Source organism: Atta colombica, unplaced genomic scaffold (assembly GCF_001594045.1).
Source record: "Atta colombica isolate Treedump-2 unplaced genomic scaffold, Acol1.0 scaffold27, whole genome shotgun sequence".
Lineage (NCBI taxonomy): Eukaryota > Metazoa > Arthropoda > Insecta > Hymenoptera > Formicidae > Atta > Atta colombica.
In genome coordinates, this window is record NW_017259370.1 from 1,973,037 (window position 1) to 1,983,737 (window position 10,701).

At 34.5% G+C, this 10,701-nt stretch overlaps 2 protein-coding genes across 2 annotated transcripts in view; one reads left to right on the plus strand and one right to left on the minus strand.

Moving 5' to 3' along the window:
- Positions 1-1,187, minus strand: part of LOC108689468 (transient receptor potential channel pyrexia-like) — a 5,600-nt gene extending 4,413 nt beyond the window's left edge. The window contains exons 1-2 of the mRNA XM_018196232.1: positions 801-1,187; positions 334-586 (exon numbers count right to left, since the gene is read on the minus strand). Of these exons, the coding sequence (XP_018051721.1) occupies positions 334-586; positions 801-1,187 (640 nt within the window). The remainder of the gene's footprint in view (positions 1-333; positions 587-800) is intronic.
- A 1,447-nt stretch (positions 1,188-2,634) lies between these two features.
- Positions 2,635-7,508, plus strand: LOC108689454 (cysteine-rich protein 1-like). The gene is made up of 3 exons (XM_018196219.1): positions 2,635-2,756; positions 6,969-7,121; positions 7,368-7,508. The coding sequence occupies exons 1-3, from the start codon at positions 2,717-2,719 to the stop codon at positions 7,409-7,411; spliced, it is 237 nt and encodes a 78-aa protein (XP_018051708.1). The 5' UTR covers positions 2,635-2,716; the 3' UTR covers positions 7,412-7,508.
- The last annotated feature ends 3,193 nt before the right edge of the window (positions 7,509-10,701 follow it).

The window sequence follows — 10,701 nt, forward strand, 5'->3', positions numbered from 1 at the left end:
TTTATGTATTAGTGAGAGTGGCTTTTTTAACATTATATGTTATTTAACATTATATGTTATTGATTTCATTTCCTTTATTAGTTTATATCTTTAATATATATATTTATGGGATAACAATAAAATTTAGATTAATAGTAACGAATATATATTTTTCATTAAAAAATGTACAAATACTTTCGAATATATTTTCATTTTTTTCTATTCGCACAAATATATTTTTCGAAGCTTCGAAGCTTCGAAGTTGTTAAAAATAATAGTTTTAGTAAGTATAAACCGCAACGATGATACATCACGGTTCTAATATTGCATAACGCTCTATTGATTGACTAATACCTGTGTCCGGATGAATAATGTTAACCAACACCTTTGCGGCAACCAGGATCCTAACGATCTCGACGAACTTAGTCATCTCATTGAGATCATCGCGATTCACCGCGCTTCCTGCTAAGAGCAATGGGGTAATCAGACGTTCGTCTTTAACGTTTACATCCGCACCGCCTTCCACCAAAACGCGCACGACGTCTGCGTGATTATTTTTTATCGCCTCGTGCAATGGCGTTCTTCCCCAGCATACGGGTAACGGCAACTAAAACGTCAAAAAACTTAATTCCTGATGTGTTTCATTCTTTCTTCTAAATTTTTTAGACTGAAATCTCACTGTAAAGAGTGAAAATTAAGTCAGTCTTGAAAAAAGTAGCTCAATCTTAAAGAGTAAGATTTCATTCTTCAGAGTGACAATTCACAAAGTTTTAGAGAGTTTACTGCAGTGCAAATTTGTGAATTATTTTCGCGGTACGAACTTTCTTTCCCATCAGATAGGATTTTGTCAGTGAAGAATATGGGATGTCCTTAGTACACAAATAGATACCGACTTTGACATCGATGTAACCTCCGTGTTGAAGGAGCCACTTTGTCACGTCAGTATTACCATTGTATGCGGCGTAATAAAGGGCACATCTGCCAATTTTATCTATGCTGTTTATGTCAGCGCCTTTCTTGTAGAGTCGATTCAATAAATCTATATTGCCCTGCCACGCAGCTATCTGCAGGGCTGTCACTTGAAGAGTACCCACAGGACGCACATATTTATTTTCGCTATCACTCGTTAAAATTTCATTCGCCTTATCAAATTCCCCATTCTCGATCGCTAATATGAGCCTGATATGATCCGGATCGTATTCTTGCATGGTGATTTTTCCGTTCTTTTGCGTCAACGGCATAAATTGATCGGTCCAAGACTCCCTAATGCTTGTGAGAAACTAACGCACAATACGCGTAATTAACGAAAATCTAATCACCTCAACCGGATGTGGTAAAGGATATGATTAGTGTTTTTTTATTTTGATACGATTTTATTTTAATATATTAATTTGCATCAATAGCTTTGGTCAAAATTATTAATGTAAATTAACACGATATTACAATAAAATTCCGTAGTTTGTAAATAACTAATTAACTTATAATTACACATATTTTCGGATTTTCAACATTTTCTGCTCTCGCAGCTGTTATTAGCAGATAAAAATTTCGTTTTTCTGTTAGAGCGTCCATATAATATGTATATATGCACATTATAAAAAGTAAAGACTGCAGTTGAATTTTTGAACGATAGCGAATAACTCTCGACCAGATATTTGTATAATCTCGTTAAAATAAATTCCAAAATTTACAGCGGCATTTCCCACATCGCCCTCTGGCTACGCTCTGGCGTTGCACGGCGTAGCTCCCCGACCCAAATTCCGATAATTAATTAATTTCGCGGGTATCGCGTTGCAGTTTTATGAGTAAATACCTTCGAAGCGAGTGCATTCCGTCGTTCGATACTTCGAACAGCTCCGTTATTCGCGCATAATCAAACTATCGATCTGGATACTCGTGAACCTTTGCGTCGCACAATTTTGATAACGAATTTGTTAAACAATAACTAACGGGATTACTTCAGCCAAAGAAAGCGAACGTATTGAACGAAGCCTCTCAAGCCTCGAGTAAGCCTCTCCGTTATTGCTCGAATATCTGTACATGTACAAGGTGTCCTAAATTCTCCATTTCTCTCTTCTGCTGTCTTTTTATTTACCAATTTTATTTTTATTATTAATTTAAAGTTTCTCTTAGTAGATCTTTAATCTAAAAATTATTTCAATATTTTCTATTGAAACAAATTTTAATTAAAATGTGGATTTAAATAAAATGTACAAAAAGAGTTTGCTATCTAAAAATTGAGATAGATATAGATTTAAAAATAATTTTGTTGGACCATCAAAATAATTATATTGGACACTCAAGTCGGTTGCTAGAATGTCAAAACTTTTTGCGTTATTATCCATTATATTTTAGAGTCCTATATTATTATTTTGTTAGTATAATGTCTTTGTTTGTTAGTATATTGTCAAAGTTGTATTCAACTAAATTTTTAGACATTTCCAAATTGTTCTTTCCATATATGCAGACACGATAAATGTTCGTACATTATATAACGATGAGCAGGTAACATTTGCACGATGCTTAAACACACGCGGCCATGGTCAAGCTCTCGTGTATTCGTACACAAGTCGTTAGTCTTAACACACGTTCACACACTCAATCAACTGGAGAGTGTTGCGTTACCTTGCCAAGCTCTCACGGCCAGTACGCGTCTGACCACGCTGCTGAGAGCATCCTTCTGTCGGACAGACAACCTCGTTGAAGTAGAAGCCGGTTCTTCACGACACATAACGAGATGCCGAATTGTCCAAAGTGCGACAAGCCAGTGTATTTCGGTAAGATGACGATTATTATTGCAATATCAATACAATTACAAAATATTGAAACCAGTACTATTTGAGCCGAATGTTCGATACTGTTGATACGAAGAATTGTACTTTGTACAATTGTTTAGCACAAGCTAATCATCGTGAGCAAAGGTCATTTTATCTGTAGCATTGAAAGTTACCGAAATGAAATATCTTGATTTATAGATCAAATTTCACTCTTATGATATATGTTTATATTCGAATTTTATTCTTTCATGTCGTTTTTATATGTATACAAAAGTGGAAGTAAAGAATGCTGATAATTATACAATTTAATTTTCCATAATTTTTGGATATTGCTGTTTTATATTGTAAATGCAAATAAATTATTCATATTACATTGATTATCTATATAGCACACAGTGAATAGAAAAGAAGTTATGAAATATCTTATGTTGATAAACGTATTATATGATAAACACGATCCACTTCTAAGTACATATATGCGTCATTTAATAGAAAACGATTAAAGCGATGTACGCGTGTGAAACATAATTTTTTGTTTTGCATCAATTTTATTCAAAATTAGTTATACAGTCATATCCTTATATTATCATTTCAGTCTTCCTGAAAGCAGAAGTCACATTTGATAAATGAAACATAATATTGTGAAACGTCAATGTTTAATTTTTGCATGTTATTTACCTATATTTTACTTTGACTCTTCTAAAAAATTTTGATAAACTATGAAAGATAAGTTTATAGTACGAAATATTCTTATCAACTCTTATTGTGTCTGGATTAAGAAAGGTAACAAAAGAACATAAATATACTTGAAATGGATAAACGAGCGCTGACGACATCAATGATATCATTGAACGACCTCGGAATCCACTACAGCAAACATTATGTCAGTTTCACTCCATACAGACTCCAATTTACTACGAGTGTAGTGAATGAGTAATCCAGTCAGTTTCTATAGAATAAACTCAATCCATAGTTGTGTAACAGGAGCTGCAGCACCTGCGAGAGAAGGCGCCGCCGTATTTACATGAAATTAAGTCTATGGCGTAACGTTGCACTCTCATTTCATAATAAGTGATTTGTACGCAATATTCTTTGCGTGCGATTCGACTTTAATCAGTTTTATTTTGAAAATTGGTCAACCGTTATCAACGATACTTCTTGAAAACGAGGAGGCGACCTCGAAACCTTCTTAAATGCACTTCGGTATTATACTGGTTGTTGTAATACTTGTATCGTAAGTTAGTTGACAAAATTGCTGCGATAACGTTATCTATAATTGACTATGCATTTTAAAGCGCATCACGCATAGTAATTCTATTCATAAATAAACAATGTGGACGAACAATTCTATGGTATTGTACACTTTTTTACGAAATTCAAGATATTTTTTTGTTGTAGCTACAAAAAGATCTAATACATTTATTCCATTCTATTAATAAATAAGTGATTCTAAAAAGATTATCGCGCACACATATTTTGCGTTTAGATGCTCGATTTTTAATCGAGATTATGCATCTTGTTTTTTTTTTTTTTTTTTTTTTTTTTTTTTTTTTTTTTTAAATCCATTGACCATTGATGGAAATAGATTGCGTTTCTGATGCGTCAAGAACATACGAATGACACTTTTTTTGCATAAAATGCTCAAAAACATGCAAATTATTGGAACCTTTTGCACAAGCAGTTATATTACACTTGTATGTTTATATTTTATCGAATTTTTTCTATTATTTTGTATACATACAAAAAATAAATTTATGCATAATACTTAAACATCTCGCATAGAGAACTATTATGCTAATGCAAAGTAAAACAGAGAAAAAGAAAGAAAATAATCGTAACACGAGAGACGACTGAATGAGGAAGAAAAAACTATGTCGAAATCACGGAGTTGCTCCGAGTGCAACAGCAACAATAAACCGTCCAGCCGTGAGGATAACACAAAGGAAACATAGTATATCGCGCGCATGGATACTAATAACACAGACACACGAAACAGGTTTGCTGAGAAGAATGGTCAGGTCTCGTAGTCGCAGTACGAAAAGGTAGTAGGAGGAACCACGAAGAGAAGAGTCGGTCGGCTTCCACCGCAACCCCCGCTAAAAGGGAGAAGAGACCGAGATGCGAGATCTGAGATCCGAGCGGTTTTTCTGGGGATTCTTAAAGGGGGGAGGAGGAGGGGGGAGGGAGGTAAAAGCTGCAGAGGCTCCGGAGAGGAGAGGGACACGATGATGTGGACGGCGGTTGAAAGGAAATGAGCGCGGGTGATGCAGGCATGGGTGCGGATTGCGGTGAAAGGGATGGTCTCCGTCGACGAAGAGAGATAAAAAGAACGAAGAGACGTAAGGACCGGGAATGATGTTCCGAGGGTCTATGCAATCAGCGACGGAGGCTGATTGTTTGGCGCCTGGGCGCAACGATTCGTACATACGTTACTGTCTCTGCCTTTTCGCACGTTACCGGTGCGATGCGCAACTCGGCGAATGCCGCTGACGATTATGCACTCGCTTCTCCATCGCCAGATAATTAGGAGTTAATTAACTAATGGCCCTTTATGCACGTACCCTTCTTACCCACGATACACTGCGCGCGCGCTCTCTCTCTCTCTCTCTTTCTCTTTCTCTTTTCCTCTCTTTCATTTTTCTTTTTTCATTCTCTCCTTCTTCCATACGTTGCTATTCCTCATTCTCCGCTACACCTCGCTTTCATCGACGTATCCTTTCCTCGCTGATGCACCCACCGCGCTCGTCTCGTCATTTTCCAATTTCCCTCGCTGGCGCTACCGCCCTTTGTGCTTCTTCTTAGACACGGTGAAGCGTTTGAATGCAACCACCCAGTCCCGCTGTGGTTCTTGCCTCAGTTTTGTCTCTCCTGTAGGTTTGATATGCAGTAATGGCGATATGCTGTGACGCAACGGAAAAAAAGAAAAATCGCTTTTCGGTTTTCACGAGTTTTTCTGTCAAATTGTTATGCGTGACAGCTTATACACATAAGAAAGAAGATATTAAAAGTCATTGAAATGTCAATGTTAGGCTAATATAAAAAGCTTCGAAAATCATATTTTATTCGTGGCACTTATTCGTGTCACAGAGTCAATGACTCTTAGCAAATTGAGAACTTGTCTTTATCAACGTGTTTGATCTCATATGATTAATCTTATCTGAATAACTGGTAATAGTACAATTTTTAAAAGATAAATCTATCTTATTTCAAGTATGACAACTATAATCTTTACAAATATTTAGAATTTATAAGAATTTATAAGTTTGAATTAATTTAAAAATAAAACATAATATTGGGTTGTCCGGAAAGTTCGTGCCGACTAACCTATATAATTTAATAAATGTATACTAAAATTTAAATCTTCTGCGTTTCAATTTTCCTTCAAAATCGGCACGAACCAATATATATAAATTGAAAATTTTAATATCTGAAGGAATGCTTCAAAATTCTCAATTCCCTTAAAAAAGTTAAATCAACTCATTGCTTTCTTATTATCATTCCATCTTTTTTCGACACTCTATTGTGTCTCTTTCGCACGCACACTAATGCATGCAGATGCATTTGGGAATTAAGAGAGGTACATGAATAATGTGAAGCATACGAAGTTTTTTTTAAATCCGTCGACGACATGAAACAAGTTCGGAGCATGTTTCGCATTCGCGCCTTTAATGAATAACAGACGACGATCGATTCCATCGGGACTTCAATATTGGAGTTTCTAATTATGAAATTGTTAATGGAAGGATTCTATCATCTACTTATCATCCGCGATACAGACAAGGCGATGCGGCAATGTGCTCAAGCCACATGGAGTTGATTCTTTCATTTTAAGTTTTCTTGAAAATAAACGATGGTTAATATAATGTTAGATAAATTAGTCTTTTTTATTGTATTAAATAAGAATATTTTTTCATTGTATTGTTCGCCTTTCAGATTTTTAATTATTTTATTTTATTTCAGATATCATTCCATTAATATTATATTAGCATAAAATATTTTTTCATCATTCTTTTTGAATAATATGCATGTCTACTAATTTCTATTTCTTGCAGCGATCTTTGCGGCAAAGGAAGGAAATGATATTCTAATACAAATACCACATTACCGTAGAAACATAAAATTTAATATGGAAAGCGTGACTAGTTTCGTTGCGGTGTACCGCCTTTTATGTTACACCGGGACGCGCGCGTTAACATTCATCTTGTGTTGCAGCCGAGAGGAAGACATCCTTAGGCAAAGATTGGCACGGTTCGTGTTTACGCTGCGAGAAATGCAATAAGACCTTAACACCCGGGGGTCATGCCGAGCACGAAGGGAAACCCTACTGCAATCACCCTTGCTATTCAGCCCTGTTCGGTCCAGGAGGTAAATGGAAATTTTCGTCTCGGTTCGAGCGATACGCTTCGTTTCCTCTAAAACTGTTTCATATTCAAAACCCTTCGTAGAACATCGCCGTCCTGCATTTAATATATTAAATTAATATACATCTTCCTTATTCCACCCATTTATGTGTGTATCTCATTGCTCTTTATACTGTTTCCAAATTAAGTAATATTTACTGCACTTCTAATATTACAGATTTGCATAATGAAATGATCGCTGTGATTGCAGGTTTCGGACGGGGCGGTGCTGAAAGTTACGTTTATAATAAATGAAGCATAAACGTAAAAGTAATAAAGTGTATGTCTACTTCATTATATTTAACGATAAGACAGTTGTACAATTTCGAATATAAGGAGCAGTTGGACATTGAAACATAAAATAATATTCATTCTGCTTGTTTATGTATACGTAAATATCTATTTTTTACAAGATGTTTCAGGAATATATATGTTATTGAACATAATAATGATATTATATAAAAAGAAAAATAATTACATTCTATCTGTATTGATTCTTACCCACGCCTAATTGATCTAATAGTTAATCTTTATAGAACGGAGACAACACTATAAGTTTACATTATTGTATATGGTATCTTAATTGCATAACGCCGATAAGGGAGAAATGCACGTTCACGACTAGAGATCCATTGCCATCAGTACAGTGCGCTAATAAACAAAGAATTTTTATATAAAAATATAGCTGATATAATGCAATATTTTTTTCTCTATATAGTGTCTTTCATAATTTATTATAGCTATGTTTTTTTCTTTAATTATATTAATTATTGATTTTTTTTCTCTATATATGTTTACATAAGAGTGTACATTATTTGGAACAGATGTCGTTAAACGCACGTTTTCATGAATTATCAATAAATTTTTATGCTGTAACTTTGTTTTACAAAATATCGATCTCGATATGAATAAAAAGTATTTTTATATTGTACTATATTTACAAAAAAAAAGATAGCTTTAATGGTTTCGCTTTTAATAGCTTTATTCACTTTTATTTATTTCAGCAAGTTTATTTGTATTTTCATGTTTATTATATTTATAACTCCATATAACAAAATTGATAGTAGTGATATCATTTATAATTATATCTTTAGTTTTTATGTTTTATAATACATATGCAATATAGTAGCAGGATGGAAATAATTTTCTATAGATTTTTAGTATCTAGATGATTTGAGAAAAGAAGAAATATTAAGTTTTAAAGATATTTTTTCCTTGTATTATTTTTGAAAATATTTTTGCAGATTGCTTATATTTGATTTCTTCAACAATTAATCGAATATTATATTTAAAAATATTATTTATAATATATGGAAAATTTAGGGTATTAGATGTTAAAATAAATTTCATATATAAACCTCATATTTATTTAAAAAGGATGTACAGAGTTTTGTTTGCAAGTATCAACAGCGAGACTCGGCAAGAGCGGCGCACGGAACAAGAATATCACACGGAACAAATAAAATAAAATGAGATAGTCGTGTGTGCTCGATTAAAAATGCGCGGCTGCGGCGTTCGAGTCGAAATTTCCGATTAACAAATACATAATTCGCAACAAACGAATTCGCAATTCCGCTCATCGCTCGAATGCCGCACACAGTCGTTTTTCTCTTCGTATCTTCTATATTCAATTCCGTATTACAATTGTTTTTGTGCTCTTCATCAGCTTTTCCTCCTATGGAGACTATAAAACGTTTATGCAATATTGCTCTCTCAACGGATTCTTTGGCAAAACTTATTACACATAGGTCATCATTACAATTAATAAATAATAAACGTATTAAATAATATAATGATGATAATGATAATAATAAAATATAATAATAATGATAAAATAATGAAAATAGTGAAAATAGCAAATAGAATAATAATTAATAATCAGCTTCATTATGATAATAGCGATAAAGTAACAAGTAAGTAGGCAAAAAAATCGTACCGAACATCGGACACAATGATCCAGCCGATGTTTGGTCAATTGAAATTCAAATATATCTCATGCATGCACGTGCTGAATTATTCCTTAAACTTTTTCTTGATACAAATGCTTTCATTTAACAATGCCGAGCCGATAAAATTGTTACTGGGATTACAGCAAATAAAAATCTCGCGTTTTAACGTTTTTTAGCGTCTGCATTTTTCCTTTCTGCAGGGCTTCATTTTGTTGTCGTGGCACTTTATAATTGCAAGCAATAGATATCATAATTACGATTTGATTAGCAATTTAAAAATGTCAGTTGCAACCTCGTTAATTTTATGATAAATCAAATTCAAGTGCAAAAGAGTGTAACACAGACAACAGAGATAAAATAATTTTCGCGATAAAAATAATAAAGTTTAATTATTTGATAAAAGGCTATCGACACGGACGGAACATCGCGCGAGAGGTTCAGAAATTTTACCAATTGACTGGGATCAATAACAATTTCGATTTTGCGAGCACGCTTTGGATCGACACTAATGAATTGAAAGAATATTTTATGACATTATTATATTCGTCATTTAATTTACTGTTTTATTTATTTCAATATTTGGTTTACTAACGCATCTCTTTCGAATGTGACTAGAAATTGTCGGATTAAGTAGAATTGTCAAATAATTTTCAATCTACAAAATTATCCGGCAAGCTGAATAAATTCGAGACGCATGAAATCTGTAGCGCGTGCCGTTGAAGCATCAATGATTAACACGGTAATTAAATCAAAGAACGCGCGTGCGCTTACGAATGTAATTTCTCATTAAAAATCTCTGACGCCCAACGCTAATTGTGCCTTCGTGATAATCTTCTCCCGCGCGTTCCACCCGACGACGAACGAGAACTAGTATGACTTCCGCTGTAAAGCGGATGCGTGGTGAATGCGTCGAACGGAACGGGAGAACGAGCGTGATCATCGGGCTGTCGAGGAAGTGTCCACGTGCCGACTTGCGCTAATTATCACGAATAAGCAAGAAAGTCCTCTGTACAATAATGATTGGTATCTCGACATATAATTCGCGATTAGCACGTACTTACCACCTTAGCAAAATTAAAAATGATTTTTAAAATATCAATTCTTTGAAGCTTTTTGAGTAATAAGTTATCTTTCAAATAATTATAATCTCTTTTTTTTCTCAATTTTGTCGATCCTACACGTCGCTCGCGACTACGCATTACTTATCCGTGTGAAAAGTCCGCTCAAAACCGGCGCAAAGGTCACGCTTTTTTGCCGCAACTGCGCGACGTGCTCGTTCAACGATCCGTATGATGTATATGTCTTATGTCGGTGCGTGCTGCGTGCGTGCATATGTACGCATGTGTACGTGCATGTGTTGAGTTTACTCGCGCGTGTGTATATGGTCTTTGGTTTCTACAAAAAATATATATAATATCCTTAACAGTAGTGATCATTACAGTCGACTCCTGATTTAAAAATCTCAAACTTATCGTGTTATTCTCTACGATATTCTTAAAGGGATGAGGGGTCGTCGTGCCTACAGGAGAGAAAAACGTGCCGTTGGGGCGCTTGACTTTGTTTACACGAATCATATAATATATATATATATATATA